At 39.7% G+C, this 19,806-nt stretch overlaps 3 protein-coding genes across 5 annotated transcripts in view; 1 reads left to right on the top strand and 2 right to left on the bottom strand.

The window, feature by feature from the left end:
- The first annotated feature begins 7,836 nt into the window (after nucleotides 1-7,836).
- LOC119551078 (NADP-dependent malic enzyme) lies at nucleotides 7,837-10,281 on the top strand. Its single transcript, XM_037860241.1, has one exon. The coding sequence runs from the start codon at nucleotides 7,931-7,933 to the stop codon at nucleotides 9,803-9,805; it is 1,875 nt and encodes a 624-aa protein (XP_037716169.1). The 5' UTR covers nucleotides 7,837-7,930; the 3' UTR covers nucleotides 9,806-10,281.
- Nucleotides 10,282-10,347: 66 nt separating this feature from the next.
- Nucleotides 10,348-11,555, bottom strand: LOC119551080. Its single transcript, XM_037860243.1, has 2 exons — nucleotides 10,903-11,555; nucleotides 10,348-10,623 (listed from the first exon to the last, which is right to left on the bottom strand). The coding sequence occupies exons 1-2, from the start codon at nucleotides 11,479-11,481 to the stop codon at nucleotides 10,516-10,518; spliced, it is 687 nt and encodes a 228-aa protein (XP_037716171.1). The 5' UTR covers nucleotides 11,482-11,555; the 3' UTR covers nucleotides 10,348-10,515.
- A 592-nt stretch (nucleotides 11,556-12,147) lies between these two features.
- Nucleotides 12,148-19,806, bottom strand: part of LOC119550270 (semaphorin-2A) — a 53,822-nt gene continuing 46,163 nt past the window's right edge. For 2 of the 3 annotated variants that reach the window (XR_005219444.1, XR_005219445.1), the window contains exons 10-16: nucleotides 19,041-19,269; nucleotides 17,670-18,173; nucleotides 16,680-16,832; nucleotides 15,679-15,787; nucleotides 15,409-15,502; nucleotides 14,393-14,524; nucleotides 12,148-14,269 (exon numbers count right to left, since the gene is read on the bottom strand). Coding sequence is in view for 1 of the 3 variants with exons in the window: in XM_037858849.1 (XP_037714777.1) it covers nucleotides 15,416-15,502; nucleotides 15,679-15,787; nucleotides 16,680-16,832; nucleotides 17,670-18,173; nucleotides 19,041-19,269 (1,082 nt within the window). In the remaining 2 variants the exon portion in view is untranslated. The remainder of the gene's footprint in view (nucleotides 14,270-14,392; nucleotides 14,525-15,408; nucleotides 15,503-15,678; nucleotides 15,788-16,679; nucleotides 16,833-17,669; nucleotides 18,174-19,040; nucleotides 19,270-19,806) is intronic. The other variant, XM_037858849.1, reaches the window with a different exon arrangement.

Raw genomic sequence — 19,806 nt, 5'->3', positions numbered from 1 at the left:
TACCCGCAATCACACTCGCACTCACACTCGCACTCATTCCGGCTGATATATTCATTTGCTCATTCAGCAAGTTAAGTAGGAATAAAATTGTCAATTTTCATGTCATTATTTCATGTCGTCGTCGCCGTCGCCGTTTGCCGCTCACTTTCGCATGTGTCAACTGTGACACTCCACATTCCCGCCGCTGCGTGCTCCCAGATATGATTTATTCACTTGGCTTGATTTATTACAAGCCCACAGAACACAGCCCACACAGCCCACTCAGCCCACAGCCTGCAAATTGCTCTGTTCTGCCTACAAACCAATAATAATTGTATCGTCGTCAACGTCAGCCGACCGAACTTTAGTTGCACCACAATTTTTTACATAAATTATTTCGCTAAGCCCCCAACTTGATTAAAACTTGGCCTATACTACAGGCGAAGGGGCTCTCGGTCTCGGCCTTCCCGTAACGTATGACACTTTATGAATTTGGAGCGCAAAGTTTTGGAGGGCTCAAAGTTTGCCGGTGTCGGCTCGGCTGGAACCGTAAACAATTGGCCCGGCCAGTTATCCAGCACTCTAAGAAATTTAGACTAATTCGATTTCAAGTCAGGTTCAATTAATTAATTGGATAATAATTATGGTCGTGATCCACAGAAGCTTTGATATTAGAAAAGTAGTATTGAGTTTAGCCATCTTTTAATATGTCATATGAATTAAAAGTTGACTTTGTATTAAAAACAAAAAGCTGAAATTACAATTACAATTAAATGAAGTATGAAAAGAATTGTCACAGAAAACTATTTAATATATTAGGTGGGAATGCTTTTAATCATTTCGATTTGCCTCACAGTTCTTAAAGACTTTTTAGTTCTCTAATGAAGTGACTCAAAATAAAAAATATATATATTCGTAGCTTATTCATTGCATCTCAAAGATTTTAAGATTTCGGCAACAATCCGGTAATTAAACATAAATGTACACTAAAAAAAAAGTAGTATGGAAATTAATCTTTTAATCAATTCAAACATTTTCGCCTTGATTTTTATTATTGCGGTTCTTATTTTTAAAAAAATATAGTTAATTTAAGGAATATATGTAATAAGATATTCTACAAGAACCTAAATGTTTTAAAATTAGATCATGATTTTGAATATGGTTTGTAATGACTAGTGTACATATATGTTTTTGTACTGTATTTAAATATTTATTATAAAGTGTATATTGAATAGCTGATATTTATTTACACTACTCAATATTTTTTCGTCTGATACATACCGCATTTAAATGTTTAATATTAAATTTAAAGTTCAATTTGCAGGTATTTATTTTAACCATTCCAGACTTAGTATCAGTGCATAAATTCACACCCCTTTCCCTGTTTTCTGCCAGTGTGTCGGGCGGACCGAACTTATAAATTAATTTGGCCCCAGCAGAATACTTCAGTGAGCTGCTGGCATACCTCAGCTGCCATAAAGGTGGCGTCGGCCCAAGTTGGCGGCGACTTAATTAACTGCAGTCCGGCAAAGTCAGCGGTACACACGCACCTGAGTCCCAGGATGTGGAGGGGGAACAGGAGGAGGTGTTGCAGGATCACAGGACGAAGTGCATCCTGGCAGGACGAGGACAAGGACGAGGACGAGGACGAGTACGCGGAGGCCAGTTAATTTCATGCTGCCTGGCTGCCCCCCTCGACGCCATGTGTTTTAAAGTGATTTTCCTGGCCAGGCGCCTTTTGTTTATGTTGCGGCATAAGAGCTCCGCTTTACCGCAAGTGTCAACATTTATTTCCAACTTAACACTTTTGGCGTAACATGGCGCTTAATCCGCAGCGCCAAGTCGAGCCGCGCCAAGAACTTGACTAATTTTGTGCAAAGTTCAGCATTAACATTACCGCAAATTAGCAAAAGTTTTCGCACAAACAGCCGCAGCGGAGAAAAACAAAAAAAAAATAGAGGGTAGAATTGGTGGAAAAACGGGGAGAGTTCCGGAGGAGTAGTAAATCCGATTGCAGGGATTGCATGGTGGAAAGCCCCGAGAAGGGGGCACTTTGAGTTGTGGCATCAGCAGACGTTGCCTGTAGTATCTGGGATGGTTCACTGACTGCCATAAATTAACTTGTCTAGGCCCGATTCCTTTTCCTTGCCGGGCGGCCTGTCCCCAAAAACTTCTTGCCAGATTCCCCAGCTGGAGCCCAGGCAACCCCATCCCATCTTCCCGAGCTTGTAATCTGTTTCACACTTAATGTTTTCTCTTTGCCAGCTCGGTTTGCACTTTAGCAGCACGTAGGAAAGACTGTTGTTTAATTGGGTACATGTCTCTAAAATCGAAGTGTCAGCAGATCAGTAAACTACTAGAAAGAAAGGATATACAAACTGGAACATGATAAATGGCATGTTATTTACACATTTAGCAAACTATAGTTATGATATTGATTGAAATATATATATTTATATATGCATCTATTTATGTTGTTGTTCAACAGGAATATATGGTAACAAATTGCTAACATATTTGTTTCTATAAAAGGAAAATTATATTTTGAAGATTATGCCTAACCAAACTTTAATTGCATTCCTATAATTGCGACGGTTTTTCTCACTGTGAAGCTTGGATTACGATTATTTATAAAATATATGGGACATTTTATATATACTTACACCCATGCGTATATTAAAATATTATAACAAATATTATTACATATAGATTTACACATTTATATATCAAATAAAAATGCTGTCAAAATAAGCTGAATTTATATTTATACTGATGATAACTAATTTAATAACTATTCTCTATAATTCCATTAAACAAAAACATACCTATTGTTAAATGTAAATTAGTTCCTTTAAATGAAAATTTGTATGTTAGGGTTTCTTTTAATAATTCTTAATTACTATATTCCGACCTGAGAGGATGTGAGTGAATGTGGTACCATATATATAAATTGGTTCCTATAATTAGAACTTATTTTATAAGAATTACTATAATTATTCTTCATATTCCAGCAATTGGATATAATAAGGTTATATATAAATTGGTTCCTTTAAAAATCAATGTATATTTAAGGAATTAACCAAATCGACATATTAAATGCGTACCTATTTATGTGACGTTTACCCCCACTGTGACATTTTGATTACGATATGGGTTATTTATAGACGGACAGATCAATCGATATGTACTTTATCCACGCCGACTTGTCCCCGTCAGTTGTCAATCAATTTTTTCGGGTTTGGCTTTGATTTCCAGCTCCGCCCCCGCCAAGGATGTCAGCAGAGCGTAACAAAAACAGAAATTATGTCCTTACACACAGGTCAACGCTGCCGACTGCCGACTGCCTGCGCAACCTTCAATCAATTGGGGTTTTTGGCATTTTCGTGGGGTCGTTCTGGGGGGAATCCCCAACCCATCCTTCAGATTGAAGAGCAGAGTGTTCCGTCGCTTTTGACACGTTTGGCAAATATTTGAGCACGTCTAAAAGCGCGTTACGGTCTTCGGTTCAGGCGTTCAATATTTTCAGAGCAGCATCCTCCTCGGATGACCGACTTGCCCCGCCCACTTTTCGGCAACTAGCTTTTCCATCGCCCCCCCTCCCAAATTTTCCCACCATCGCGTGGCAGTGCGTGCTTTGCCCTTGGCCTGTGGCTTAATTAATTTTCGCTTCCGTTAACAATTTTTATGCGGACTTGGCTCCTCGAAAGGCGCTTCGCATGCGCTGATTTCGTGTTTATGGGTCCTTTAATTCGCCACTAATGCGGCTCCGTTTGCGGGGGAATTATTTGCCGGATACATGCGATTAGTTTTGCCCAGATTGCGAATAGTTTTTGCAAAAGCGTGCAACAAGTTAATTACATAATTCAGCTGGACTTCGGGGGCTCTGTACTTCCGGTATAAACCAAATAAACACTAAATTCCGGTTAAATAGGCAACGACACCAGCAGAAACGCGCCAGAAACTTGGTCAAAAGAAATATAAAATAAAATTAAATTAAATAAAATAGGAAAAGCAAAAGCAAAGGCAGCTAGCTGTAGGGGGCAGCATCAAGAAAAAAAAGAGGACTTAAAAAATAAGCTAAAAGTCTTTTGAAGTTGCCAAAGTAAAAGCAGGGGTAAAATGGCAAGGGAGGATGGGAAAAGCGCGATATAAAGTTGGGGCTTTTTGGCTTTGACGCACGTAGCTCCCGATTTGAAAGTTTGTCGTGTGTGCTCTGTATATACATATATATATTTTTGTGTATATGCTGCTATACAAGGAATCGACAGAATTTCCCCACACTCTGTGCCTTTGCTGCAACGCTTTTATTAAGCTTATAAATTTTTTATTTAAGACTTTTCACTTTGAGCAGTTTTGTGCAAGCCTCGGGGCGAAAGGCAAACAGCAGCCACACCGACAGTCATGTGACATTTATTTGAGTTGCCAGTAGGTAGGATCCAGGATCCAGAAACCAGTAGCACTTCCATTTCTCCTGTAACAACAACCTCCCACACTCCATTGCACTCGTTCTAAACCCTGCGAGACCCATAAATTATCCAAATAGTTAATGCCGAAATTGTGAAATAGTGTGACACTTTCATTAAATGCCCTGGGCGCTGAATAAATGGAGAATTTCAATAAAAATGCCAAAATGCACTGGCCACGACACGCGATGCGAAAATATTTGATAAACTGCAACAATTTCCCCAAGGGACGACCACTTTTTTTATGCCAGCCAACCGCCTGTATTAGTTTTGCGCATTTTTAAGCTGCAAATGCGACCAAATCCATATGGAGTTTATTCGATTTGATTTGTGGCCAGCTAAAGTTACCAAAGCAAAAATTTTACCAATTTCAGCCAGTTTGATAATAAGATGGAGGGTGACGTTTATTTGTGTATGGGTACAGGGAAAGAAAATATTGAGCCATTTTTGTTTAAAGTTGTTTTAAAGAAATTAATAATTTAAATATTTTATGTTTATTATGAGTATTTGTAAGATGAATATCAAGCCCGAAGAAAATATAATGCTTTATTATGATTGTTAGGCTATTAAAAAGATGAAAAAAAAGAAGTTTATTTAACAACAAAGAATAAATTGAATTTAAATTTGCCATGTTTATTATTCTTTAAAAACAAATTCGTTTATTTGCAAATTGAAAAGATTATTATGATATTAAGAAGGGGAAAAAATGTAAGTTAAATTAACATCAAAAGATATATCGTATTTTATTTTGCAATGTTTGTTATTCTATGAAAATGAATTGGTTAATTTGCTAATTGAAAAGGAATGATATCATATATTCACTACCTATTTTATTAATCAATTAACAAAGCCCCTTTTCATTTGCATATTATTTTCCAAGGCTATTTTTTTCCCTGTGTAATAGGTGAGGCTGCAGGGTTCTAAAAAAGCGTCACGTGGTGCATATAAATTGCCAGGTTTCCAAAACTTTTTCGTAGAGGTGCAAATTACTTTTGTTCTTTTCTGTTTGCCCTCGGCGTATATTTGCTAAATTTCTGTTTTTTTTTTTTTTCTTTCTGCAGCCTGACAACTGTCAGGCACCGAATTGACCAGAGTTTTTGGCATTGCCTAAGCGTGCGTGTGAATGACCAAAAACTGGACATCGACATGGACGCACAAGTATTTATAGCAGACTATCGAGTATGTGTGGTCAAAGGAAATCAATTTCTATATGCAAAACTTTTTTAGTGCACGTACTGGACGAGAGGGAGCCGAAATCGAATTTTGTCCATAAAATATTCAAATTGTTCCGTATAAACGACGCATAAACATTCTTTGTGCAGGGCACCTGCAGCCCCCCCCCATATCGCCAACCCATTTTCCCCACCCATTTTCATTCCCATTTCCCAAAGAATCGCATAAATTTTTATGTTCAAATGCCAAAGGCCGTAGGCAGGCGATCGCTTAATGTGTCCCGCGGCAGAAATTCAATTTGTAGCACATCCGTGGCCGAAAAGCGCAAAAGGTAAAAAAGGCGGCAGACAGAGGGGCAAAGTGCAAATGCGAAAAAAGTGCAAATGTCCAAGGAGCAGGGAGCACCGAACAAGGATCCCCAATAAAGCGAAACAAAACAGGAGGAAAAGTCTCCCCCAGGAGAGCTGAGAAAAACACTGCTGCTGCTGCTGCTGTTGCTTCTACTACTTTGCTATGCGAACGATTGATTGAAAATTGATTTCATTATGAACCTGTGATGCATATTCCCCCAACCATCAGACCCATCCAACCACATATCCTTCAACACCACCCGGCTTTCCCACAGAGTTTTGTGCATCTCAGTAGATAATTGGATTTCGGAAGGTCTCCGGTCTCCAGCCCCTCTGTTTTTCCTAGTGTGTATTGTGCTTTTCCACTTCCAATTAGTTATGGAATTTTTGCTGTATTTAAATTTTTGTATCCCCCCCCCCCGGTAGTCTTATAGGAATGTGCAAGTTGAGTAGGGCGTAACAACCCGGTTCCCAGACATTTTCCGAGGAAATTAAGCCGCTTATGGCCGGGCCATTCGGTTCCCTTTGTTTTTTAATGCTCAGCCAGGGTCCGCTCCATCCCGTCCAGAGAGATCTTCGGTTTGGGGCCAAAAAGTATTACCATTCCACTTAAGATTCCGCTGGCCAAGTGCACTTGGGATGGCCACAAATGGCAATGGCTGTTTCTGTGTTGTCTGTCGCGCGTATTTAGCATAAAAGGTGCGGCCAAGACTTTGATGTTCCGCAGGACCCAGACTCCAGACCCCAGAACCCAGACTCCTAGACATTGTTGATATTTTGCATCAAAATTCTGACAAACTTGTTCGGCGTGGGGTTCTAGGGGGTGGGGGGTGGTGGGGGTTCTAGATCCGAAGCGGAAGTGGCGACATTTTAGGATGTCACTCCGAGTTTGAGGTCGCCGCAAAGTGCGCAACACAATTTGCATAATGCCCGGTGGGACGGATGGATGTGGATGTGGCTGCGGATGTGGATGTGGATGTGGATGTGGATGTGAATTTGGATGTGGATGTAAGTGGAGATGTGGCGAAGCGCGGGGAATGACGATGCTGAATGCGGTCTCAAATTTGGTCTACGTTTTGGGTTACTGCACTGCGGGAAAAATTAATAAATTAAACTCCATTACGAAGATATATTTACATACATTCTGTAAACTACTCTTTTTTTGTCGTCTATTCTAGGTTCAGTATTTAAAATATTTTCTTCCTGAATTTGAATAGTACATGTTTTTAATAATCTAAACACTCATAAACCTCAATCCTTATATATTCTTATCCTCTTAGTTTATTTAACCATAGATGATTGAAATGTTAACTAACAAATACTAAAGAAAATAAAAGGGTAAGCAATTTTTACACTTTGTATGTTTCTTATTTATAAATTCAGCATTCATTGTAATAATATTGTTCGTCCAATTATAATTTTATAGTTATAAAATGGCTAATACTTAAGAACATGGTTAGTTGTGAAAAATGAATTTACTTTTTATTTAAAACAAAGAACATCAGAACTTTTTGAAACTATTAACTACTTGATAATCCTAAATATTTTATGTAACCCTAGATTGACTGGAATAAAACATTTTTTAAATATTTAAGAAAGTATACAAAGTGAATATGATTTCTAAAAGTTCTCAGATTCTTCGAAAAATGTTTGAAATATAATATTTAAATTAATTTTGTCATAAATATAAAATGGAGTAACATTGGAGTAATATTGTAGAAATGCTGTATTTTGGGTAACTAAAGCAACTTGAGAGAATTCTTACCCATGGAATTCAAAAAGAAGGAAACTACCATTTCTCTCAGTGCATGCAAATGAGTGCGAGACGAGCAAGCAGGCGGTCCTATCTGCGTCAGTATTGGTTCAGGTCTTGTTCGGTCAGTAATACTCCACGTTGTTATACCCTACATACATATTGTTATACCTTACATATCCCGACACATCCCACATCCCGAAAAAGGCAGCATGCCCAAGGACTCGTTGTCCAAGTCGCCCAGGACGAGCAAGGAGAAGGCGGAGCAGAAAAAGGAGGCGGAAAACAAGCTGAAGTGCGTGAGCGATTTTGAGAGGTCCCAAAAGATCGACTCCCTTCCCCGCCTCCTGAACACCTTCTGGAGGACGGACACCCGGCTGTCGGCCTCCAAGCTAAATGGTCTGTGGATGCTGAACAACACCAACTACAACAAGGGACTGGCCTTTACACTGAACGAAAGGCGAGTGCTGTCCATCCATGGGCTGCTCCCAGTGGCAGTGCGAACCATTGATGAACAGGTGATGGCCTGCGCGAAGACCCTGGCCACGTTTAACACCCAACTTCAGAGGTATGTCTACCTGACCTACTTGTCGAGAAGGAATAGGAGATTGTTCTACTACCTTTTGTTAACCAATCCCGAGCGCTATGTCCCACTGACGGATGCCTCTGGTAACATGGAGGTGCTCAAGATCCACAGGATGCTGCACTCTATAGGCCAGGGTCTGTTCATCTGCATCAAGGATCTGGGTCATATCCCTCAAATCCTGGCCAACTGGCCTTATAGACTGGTTCGCTGCCTGCTGGTAAGCAATGGGGCTTCGGTTCTAAGTCTGGGTGACCTGGGTGTGGATGAGATGCCTGTGCTGTTCTCCAATATCCACAGCAGCGTGGTCTTTGGCGGTCTCCATCCGGATCACTGTTTGGCTGTGATGTTGGATGTGGGCACCAATAATGAGCAACTGCTGCAGGATCCAGCCTATACGGGACTGAAGGAGCCTCGTGTCTCTGATGAGCTGTATGATCAGTTCTTCGAGGAGTTCACCCTGGCTGTGCTGCAACAGTATGGTTCGCATGCCCTTATCCTTTGCAAGGACTTCGAGGCCCAGAAGGCCAAGAAGCAACTGAAGTTGTACCGCGCCCGCCAGTGCATCGTGGATGTGGACTTCCAGTGCCTGGCTGCAGTGGCTCTGGCTGGGGTTATAGTCTGCAACCGCTTGAAGAGGGTCTTCTTCTCGGCCAATGTCTTCCTGTTCTATGGAGGAGATGCCATAAATATTGGAATGGCTAGACTGTGCATGGCCCTGCTGAAAAGGGAGGGTATTATTGAAATGAAAGCAAGGCAGAAAGTTTGGTTCTTCGATGCCAATGGTTTGGTGGTGCTGGGCAGGAAGGATATTCCCGAGGAGCTGATGGAATTCGCCAATCCCAGAGAGCCGATTGCCACCCTGGTGGAGGCCATTCAAGAGCTGAAGCCCAATGTTTTGGTGGGTGGCTCTTCGCAGCCTAATAGCTTCACCCCCGATGTCCTGAGGGCCATGGAGAAGAGCTCCGATCAACCGGTGATATTTGCATTGTCAAGACCGCGGGAACAGGCTGAGTGCACGGCGGAGGATGCCTTTTCCTATACCAAGGGTCGCTGCATCTTCATTTCGGGTTCCAAGCTGCCTCCCCTGAAGTATGCCAACAAGTGGTATCAGCCGGGTCATTGCACCAGTACCTACTTGGTGGCGGGTTTGAGTTGTGGAGTGATGTTGGCTGGTTTTACTACCATTCCAGATGAGGCCTTCTGCGTCGCGGCTGAGAGATTGGCCAGTCTGGTCTGGCCCTGCGATCTGGAGAAGCGGAATGTCTATCCGCCAATGAGGAAGATGAAGTGCATCAGCCTGCAAATGGCCGAGGCCATCTTCACCTACGCCTTTCGCCGCGGATTGGCCACCCTGTGGCCACAGCCCGAAAACCCCATGGAGTACATCAAGGGCTCCATGTACAATCCGGAGTACCGCATGAATATCGTCGATGTTTACTGCATGCAAAACCGTACTATCGCCACCACCGAGTCCCGCAAATACTACACGCTCAACATCTAGGGGACCTGTACTTACTGCGGGGTTATTATTACGTGGACTTAACCAGGGAGGTTCGGGATTAGGGGGCTGCACTAACTGGGGGGCAAATTGCATGGCATATCATGTCTAATAACAGTTGTTTGCCCCAGTCTGCATATTGATTTCGATTCGAACCAAAGTCGGAGTACAAGTGCGCCGTCGGGCAATTAATTGCATGCAATTTTCATGTGTCAACTCATGCTGTGTGGCCATACTATACCATACCATACCATATATATGTGTATATGCAGGGGTGGTCCTCTGGCTGGTTCCTGAATTCCCCACTGACTGCATTCGAAACTATCGCCGTGCGACAATAAAATAATTGAAACAACCACCATGAAATGGTAGGAAACATGGCCACAACAAAAAGTCAGACAAATTAAATTGCACGAGTCTGGCTTTGACAGGTGTGCGTCTGAGCGAAAGCATGATATTCCATTCCATTTATCAATACGGAAAATGAAATGCAACCCGGCATTGTGTCCGTTTGTCACATTGAGTTATTTGCTTAGGTTTTTCACTGCATTTTCCGGCTATCGTTTATTATCAGGCGGCGTTGGCCTTTTGGCATGAATGGAGAGCCCAGCTGGAATTTTTATTAGCCACATATTTTTATACAGGTGGCCGTAGAACTCGACACATGATAAGTTCCGATTTTATTAGGCTTAACTTGTCAGGCATTTCTCACACTACGTTGGACCCCAGGAGATGACTTCATAGCCAATCGTTTTCAGTTCCTGCATATTGATGGAATGTCCTGAGAGCTCTCTAACCACGCTTTGGACATTGGGGGTGTTCTGAAATTAACGGAGGTGCTTAAATATGTAAGATATTATAGTGCTTTACAGAGGAAAATCGACAAATGTTACGTTATGTTTAAAAAATATCAATAGTAGCTACAAACCAACATATTCCATATTATTAAAACATTGGTTTTTCGCTACCTGGGTTATTTTTTGTTTCTACAGTTACAAATTTGTTTAGATTTCAAAAAAAATGTCAACAAAAACTTAATGTTTAAAATGCATTATCAGCGTTTTGTCTTCTTCCTCTGATCATAAACTAATGATTCTTACCCAAGCTGCTTCAGATTTTGTCTTAAACTCAGCGCTTTTCAATGCCGTATAGAATTCTGCAAATATAGCACTTTTCTGTCGCTTTTCATTGATCAAAGCCACAAATCGATCTCGGGGCAGATGTGTGAGTAGTTCCTGCACAAAGCTGGTAAAAGAACTCAACTGTCTGGTCTCATAGATCGGTTCAAGTAGCACCAAAATAATCTCCTCTCCGATATCGTTTCCAACTGACCTCCGTAATCGGTTGTAATTGTCATGGTGCTTTTTTCTTTGGATCGTATCATTCAGGTGCACAAAATTAATCAGATCCACAACTTCTGGAAGAGACTCAGTGCGGCGCTGTAATATTTTGAAATCGGAGCTGCGCAAAAACTTGATGGCTTTGCGAAAGCCCGAGTCCGTAATCATGTGCTCGGCGACTAATTCGTCGATGGTGACAGTGGGTATTAGTTTTTCAAAGTCTTTCAGTTCGCTTATCAGCTCCGGGGAGTATCTAAACTTCCTGTAATAGCGAAACTTTCCCGAAACTAGTACGAGGCCAAGCAGAATGAACTGAAGAGCCAGTCGTAAGGTTAACATTTTTGCAGATTTTCTTCTTGTTTATTTGATTTATGATCTTTTCCTTTTCTGGTTATCAATGTTACTCGGTCAACGGTTTCTGTTTTACTACCTACTCAAATTTGTTCAGATGAGATTAAAATTTTTGTTTTGGTATTGCTTTTACTCTTTATAAAATGGCATTCTTGATTTTTATGAAAGGTTTGTAATCTTTAAAAAGTCTTATATGCCACATCTAACATTAATTTACTTACTAAAGTAATAACAAAGAAAAATAATTCTATACAGCAAATATATAATGTTGATAGTGATTTTATGCATTATCGATTATACACACTTATAATGAAAATGATATGTTCGAAAATGATGCGATAAAATACCAATGATAACTCTATAATTAAACCTTAACACCCATACTTACCATTTAAATTTGTATTACGAAAAGAGTATTACAAATTCAACTCTTCAAGGCTATTTAGATTCTTCCAAGACTCTCTTCTTATCGCTCTTTTCGCTCACTTTCTGCTCTCCAAAACATTACTCATTTCGAATATAGGCTGAGTTCCATGAACGTTCGAAGTCGAATTGAAATTCGAGTTCGAGTAAGAACAGTTCCCTTTGTTCCCCTTTTTACAGTCGCCTCCCCAAATAAAAGACCACAACAACGTTTGACTTGCTTATTAAAGAATCTTATCACATTTATTTACTGCATTTTACTTTTTATGTGTTTACACCTAGTTTGTTTTCTTAATTTGTTTCTTGTATCTGATTTTGTTGTTTTCCGGAAATATTTCGATAGCTCGTGAATCAATCTGCGTTTGAAATGTTACGAATGGAACCTTGAATTGGGTATATTCGAATGATGGTTAAGCGCAAATCTTCTTTTATTGTATGAATACTTTGTAAAAGTCGTTTATCTATTTATGTATATATATATATATTTACCGCGATTATTTGTTTACCTTGTATTAATATTTTTACAGTGAATTGTTCGTTAAGTACTCAATTAATATTAATTTCCATCTCTAATTGCCTCATTGGCAATTTAATTCATATTTTTGCTTGTTTTTTCCGAGTTTCCATTTAATTTCCTCTTTACTCTGCATTTGTTTTACTTTTTACTCAACATCATGTGATTGTCATACAAAACATTTCACATAATCTTTAAATTATTTACAATAAATGTCAAAACGAAAAAACTCTACTAAAGGCAACGCAAAAACATGTCGTCCATTAAAGTTAGAAGCTCAGAGCATTAGTAGCTTTTAAATATCTGTTGTTTAATAGTTTTCTTTTTGTGGTTTTGGTTTAGTTCATTTACAATGGCAATGCCCGTATGCAATGCTAAAATGTTTGCTTTATTTTATGTTTTTTTTTTGTTTTGGTTAAGTCCTAAGATGAAAACATTAAAAATTTTTGCAGAGAAAATCTTTAGAAAAATATTTAGAGAGTGTGTGTGTGAGTGAGGGTAATGTTTAAGACTTTCTATCCATTATCCTTTTGTGTTTTTTTGTTTTCCTGTGAACAAACCTTTATTTTGGTTTTGGGTTGAGTGAAGCGTTTGGGTTTTCCTTGATTTTTGCTATATTACGGCAGTTTTCGCGGATATAAATATGTTTACTAAATGCAACGAGTCGTGTTCTTGAGTGTTTTCTCCTTGTTTCGTGACAATGAATTTCTGCAATATTACTAAAAACGAATTTACTTGCCACACCGACTTACCTACGCTATTTACGGGGTAAGTAATCATGAGCATGTTGGTCTCAATGCAGTAACTTCATGTATCTATATTTATTTATAAGTACGCATATGCATATATAACTATGTATTGCTTATCGTAAACATTAGGCCAACGCACAATCTATACAAGAGCGAGTTAATGCCGAATACAGAACTTCAAATTAAAATCGTGGCCGAGTAAGGGTCCAAATCAATGCCGGTTAATACTTATCGTCTAAAGCTCTCCTATGTACATGGTCGCCCATAAGCTATATAGTCCATATAGCCGTTTTTGCTGTGCGTCATTTGTGTGTTTCCGAAACATTATTTCCGTTTCTGGTTTTGGCTATCGTAATAAGTTGGTTCCGTACTTGTCTATGACCTAAACAGGGGCTGCTCTACTCGTGTATATGTATACCTTACGCTAAGTTTAGTCGAACAAATATGGCTAAGTAATATACAAATTCGTTTAAGATCTTCCCAACCCCAAACCCGGAATGGCCAAGCGACGAGTTGCCGGAAACAGAACCAAATCGAAAATCAAAATCAAATCGTTGCGCCTCATGAGCCCGGTTAATACGTTAATACTTTAGGTCAGATTCTCACTTAGGTGGTTGCAGTTCCATCTGTATCTGTATCTGTAGCTGTATCTGTATCTGTCTGTATCCATATCTGTATCTGCATCTGTATCTGTTAGATTAGCTTAACCTTAGCTCGAAATAGAAATAGTGTCTTCTGTAGGTGTCTTTGTGTGAGTGTAAAACCGTAATTTCCATTTGACTTATGGCAGGATCCTTTTGCTAGTAACTTTTCTCGTTTACTCCATCTTTGTATATCAGTTAGTTAATGTCGAAAATTATTCAGTTTGACGCTGACAACATCTCAAAACAAAACGAAAGTATGACCAAAAAACGCATCGAAATTATCGGAAATATTGTCGATTTTAAAAGCTTAAAAATTTCAGTCTTTGTAGTGGTTTTTTTTTCCATTTTTCCTTATTTTCTCATTTTGTTTTCCCTCAGCTCGGCCCTTGTCACATTTTCATAGTTGTTCTCCGCATTTTCCTCGGGTGCTTACTGCTTTTCTGCGCCTGCAAACAGAGTAAGCCCAAATAAAGCAAATATGTTTAGATATATAGAAAGTGAGATTGAGTGGGAAAGAGGGGAAAATCGGGGGTTTAGTGTGGGTTGTCTTACATGGGCACTCAACTTACATTTACATTTTAACTAGAAACTTTAGAAGCGAGCAAATATGGTAAGCACGAACACGAAAATGTACAATTTGCGGTGGGCGGCGGCCACGCCCTCCGTCGACGACGACAAGAACTCAAAGCTGTACAAGTACTCTGGGCAGCGGCAACAACAATTTTTGAGGGGCGTCAGCGGCAGCCGAAAAAGGGGGGCGGGGGATGGACAAAGGACACTTTTGGTTAGATTTCGTCAGGGTCTAAGTAGTACTACTAAATGTACAATTACTGGTTATGCTGGGACACATGATGATGATGGTTGGCTGTACTGCGAAAAAACCAGTTCTAAAATCAAGAGTTTAAAACTCAAAGATAACATTTGACTTAAAAGCATTATTCAATATTCAGGATACCAAAGCGATGGTTTGGTAACTAAAAACTTCATGGAAGCTGCCAAAAAGTATGCAATACGAGTCCTATGAACTTTTAATTTTTTTTTAAATTTTTTTTGACTTTCTTAATTGTAGTGCTCTGCAGTCTTAACAACATTTATTTTAGATATAAGTAAAGTTATTCTGTTTGAAATAGATATTTATCCCTCTCAGATTTTTAAGATAGCAAAGCAAAAATATGGTTATTTAAAATAGCCTGGAAAGGTGCCGAAAAGTATGCACTATAAATGAACAATGGATAAACATTTTACTTTGTTTAAACCCAATTTGGCTTTCAGCTCTAAAGAAGGATCTCCTGGTATTAGTTCTGAGCACATTAAAAAACATTTGTTTTATATCTAAGTTAAGTTATTATATTTTAAAAAAATATTTTTTTTTTCTGCAAAATAAATTTATCATGATTTAAAATCTTTTTTGAAAGGTGCACTACAAATTTGATAAACTTGTTATACTTTGTATATTCTCAATTAGACTTTCAGCTCTATAGAATGAATTCTTGATGGTAGAACTATTTTTTTCACAGTGCTGTGATTATGCAGGGACTAAAGATAGAATGGGTTGTCCTATTTTCTGTGATTCAAGGATACTCACTTCTGGGTCAGACCAAAGCATCGTTGCTGAACACATCGTTCACGTGTTTGCCATTGCTGCTGATTGGTCCTGTTTTGTCCTTGAGGCCGCATTGCTAATAAAGGGAAATCGAAAGAGAGAGAGGCGGGGAAAAGTACTTAGATCTCTGCCAGCGAATTACAAAATAATTAAAACTCAAAAAGCACCCCCGCACCTGACGCCCAAAAATTAATTAAAACAATTAACGGCAGCTGGCGCCCAGCCGAAAATATAATTCCCATGGGTACACACCTCCTGTTTGGCCTGCCATTGCTTCATGGCCGATTTGTATTTCTCGAACTCGTTGCACCAGTGCGAGTAGATTTTCTGGTAGTCCTGCTTCTGCGACGGCGGCGAGCATCTGGATGGGGAAAAGCGAACAATAAGTTTTTGACATTTCAGCGGAAATTAGCCTGGAGGGGTTGGATTTCACGTGCAGACAGCGCTGCCAAGTCGGATATTTTTCCATTCTAATAACGAGGCAATAGGTAATCAAGAAATGTAAGCTTTATAAGGCTTTATACTTTTGAAAACTTGAAGTTTCATATGAATGCATTATATTTGGCCTATCAAGAAGGTAACTTGGCTTATCAAGAAGGTAATATATTTAAGAGGATATTATAATTATTTAAGTATGAAGACAACTAAACTCTCTCTAACCCTCAATTAAGCCATTTAAATTCTCTTTACTGCTTAAGAACTTTTATAAATTTGAATCGTTTGCTTTGAATTCCAATAGTGGTTACGAGACCGCATGTATATTCAATTTCTAAATAATCATATAGTAAACATTACTTTAAGAACCGATTTCTCAATGTCCAGTTAAGTTTTTACCTTTTTATCTGTTAGAGAAAAGTGATATGAAGCTTAATTTTAAAAATTCATATTCTCAAACGACAACTACTTAGAGATTCTGTAATTCAATCTGTCAAATATTAGGAAACTCTTTTTTTTTGTAACAGGAATCTAACTCTAAGTTAAAAATTTAACATAACATTGGGAAATTGGCCCTAATTCAGGTAAATTTATAATACTAAATATTTCCTTTATTCATTTTAAGTTAATAGATAGATGTCGTAGATAGATGCTGTAACAGGAATCTAACTCCCAGTTAAAAATTTAACATGACATTGGGAAATCGGCCGTAATTCAAATAAATTTATAATACTAAAAATTTCTTTTGTTCATTTAAGGTTTTGGTTCAATAGGCAGCACTGGCTGACTCCTTGACTCTAATTTTCTCGCTGACTCACCTGTGGGCGTCCACGGTGACGCCGTAGCTGCAGAGCAGGGTGCCATCCAAGTAGCTGTCGTACCGCCCGCCGTCGCCCTCGTTCACCGCCAGCAGGACCAGACCGCCCTCGTTCGTCTCGATGTATTTGGTGGGCGTGTAGCGCACCTCGTAGCTGCCAGACAGAGATGGGGCGAGAGATAGGGACAGATGTAGAGAGATGGCTTTTCAGATGGCTGCTGCGATAGCGCTGGGGATTTTCCATTTTCTATTCGCATTGGAAACGCACAATAAAAATCAATATAAACTGTGTGCGCGAGACACACACAGACTATTCGGTTGGAAAGTTGAAAGTTTTTCCATTACTTGGGCACCGGCAGCAGTGTAAACGCCAAAAAGCAGTCTTCGAGCGCATTTTAAAGTGTCAATTTACCGCAGCATTGGCACGGCTAAGTGAGATGAAGCGGCGATTCGCTTACCCATTTCCCCCTTCCATTATTCGCTTTCAATTTTCCCAGAGATCTGCGTTCCGGATAGACATTAACGGTGCGGGGTTCCCCTCGAAAACTCAAAATACAATGCTCTTTCGGTTTTAAAGTTATTTGTTTGAAAGTTTTCTGATGCGAAAGTTGGTTAGAACTGATGGGTTTGGTTTACCATATCATGAAGCTGTCATGGGTCCACGAATTCCAAAACAGTTCAGTTTTGGGAAAACAATATTTGGTAAAATCAAAATTTGAGCTGAAAAAGCTATCAAGTTTCATAAAAAATTTAAATTTCACTAATTTCTTTGAAGGTAAAATTAAAATTTTGTTACTTTTTTGTATCTTTCTTCTACTAATTACTTTACCTATGTTATTAAAAATAGCTTTCTGTTAACAGGTCTGCTTATAAGGCAAATATTCTCTTTATTCAGCTGAAGCCCAGTCTTTGCGAAATTAATTCATAGAAAATTGAAAAGTTCCCAGTAATAAAAGCCTAATTGTTAAGGACATCTAAGGACAGTACTCACCGTCCTTTTTCGGTGGAGTGGTGATACCAGCGCGTCTGCTTCTTCCTCAGCACTTCCGGCATTTTGACAAAGCAGGAGAGGTGCAGGGTTTGGCCGTACGAAGAGGTGACCCTCTTCCGCAGGACACTCGTATCGCAGATCCCCGAAGTCTCGTTGGCCACGTCCTGCAGGAGGCCCAGTTGATAGGGTCGGCAGGCCTTGACGTCCTCATCCCAGCCACAATAGGGATCCGCCACACAGCGGAAACAGCTGTCGTAGCGCCGGGCACACATGGCAATGTCGATCTGTTTCACCTGGTGATCGGTGGCCAGGTACAGGGATCCTGTCTTCTGGCTGAGGGTCAACTCGCGGATGGGTTCGTTGTGCGGCGAGGCCTCGAATACATCCACCAGGTTCGAGTGCCTTTGGCCGTAGTGCATGAACTGCACTATCTTGTAGATGTGACCCGACGTCGTGGCCACAAAGTACACTAGGAACTCCTGGTTCAGCTTGTCGATCCGTATCCTGCGGGAGAAACGAGGCAAAAAAAAAAGCCAGGAGTACCAGCGTCAGTGGCGAGCGCTTAACTGAAAACACATCCTGCGGCACTTTGTTCACAAGTTCCGGCCAAGACAAAACATTTTTCGCTGCCAGAACAACTGACAGCACAGAGCCAGCCCAGGAGTCTGTGCACTGAGCGAAAATATGGTCACTTAAAGCTAAACATTTAAGGGGATTTTTAAGATAAGAATGGGGTCTAACAAGTCTCTAGATGTCTGTTAAAACCTTGTAGGTAATTTTAGCTTTAATTAGGAAATACATTTTTAAAAACACGGATAACAGAGATCAAACTGTATTTATTGTAAAATAACTAATTCAAGGAACCCTTGCTTTACACACGGACCACATACATTGCTTAAGTTCTGAAATATTTTAAAAAGATGGGTGAAGGTATGCAATGTAAATTTCTAGTGTTCTTAAATCATTTTAAAACATGCTATGCAACAAGAAAGTTATAGGTGTTAAAAATCATTTTAAACCAATCCTAAAAGTAGGCAGCAATAGATTTGGAATTAAGAGTCATAATTAAAACCGACCGACGTTATATTTCTATAGCATACTTTTGGTAACCTTTTGAAGAAGTGTTAAGAACAGAAGATTTGTAAGAACTGTCCTTTCTAAAGCCCAAATTAAATGAATTTCGAAAAATGGAAAATATATCTTGAAGAAAAAAATAATCTCCAAATATTTCTCAGTGCACGACTACATTCGCCCCGACAAATGTCAACAGGGAAACTCCCATGCGACTGGCTCCTTGCCAGACCAACAGACCACTGGCAACTGGAAACTGGCAACTGGCTGGCGGCGCTAATGAATACAGTTCTCACTTACTTGTCCACCACCAGCTTGGTGAGTATGACGTCCCGCTTGAAGAAGACCGGATTGCCAAATTCATGATCGACCGCCTTGTCCATTAGCGGATGTTTGCGAATGAAATTCAACACGGAGTCCGGCAGCGTGGCGGTGTCGTTGTGGCAAGTGCCCGGACGTGGCTCCGGCACTTTGGAGTTCAGCACGGGCAGCCAGGCGCTGTTCGAGGTGGCCTGCTCCTTGAATTTGCCTGTAGATGGATAGGGATGTATATAGATATAGGGAGGCATCAGTACGGAGTTCAGTTGAGTGCCGGAGAATGCTGCACTTAATTTATGTGTGTCAGTACGGCGCGAGAGCTGATTTGTGGCACTCGCACTTGGTAAATAAAGAACACAATTTAAGAGACGCCGACTGAGCTTTAATGTTCATGTGTAGAGCATTTTGTAAAAAAAAAGAACTCATGGAAAAAACATTTTGTAATTTTTCATAAGTTTTATTTAATATATTATAAAAAAAAGGAGAAAATTAAGATGCGAGCGTGCTCCAAATATAAATAGGGGTTTGAAATCATTTTTAAATTTTATTTTAAGTGTCTAAAAGTATGCAACAATATATTTTCAAATCAGAACTCATTTAGAAAGACGCGTATCCTTTATTTACTGCATACTTTTAGGCACCTGTAAATACAATTAAAAACAATTTCAAAATGTCTCTTTAATCTCACTCTTAATTGACACATTTTCATTAAATTTTCCAGTGTGGAATGTGGCATTTTGCATACTCG

This window comes from Drosophila subpulchrella, chromosome 2R (assembly GCF_014743375.2).
Source record: "Drosophila subpulchrella strain 33 F10 #4 breed RU33 chromosome 2R, RU_Dsub_v1.1 Primary Assembly, whole genome shotgun sequence".
NCBI classification, from domain to species: Eukaryota; Metazoa; Arthropoda; class Insecta; order Diptera; family Drosophilidae; genus Drosophila; species Drosophila subpulchrella.
Note: the sequence above shows the minus strand (reverse complement) of the source record. Positions and strands in the feature narration are given on the sequence as shown.

Coding starts and splice junctions, on each gene's coding strand:
- LOC119551078 (XM_037860241.1), top strand. CDS start 7,931: ATGCCCAAGGACTCGTTGTCCAAGTCGCCCAGGACGAGCAAGGAGAAG.
- LOC119551080 (XM_037860243.1), bottom strand. CDS start 11,481: ATGTTAACCTTACGACTGGCTCTTCAGTTCATTCTGCTTGGCCTCGTA. Junction 10,624..10,902: donor CAAAATCTGAAGCAGCTTGG/GTAAGAATCATT, acceptor CGTTAATTTCAG/AACACCCCCAATGTCCAAAG.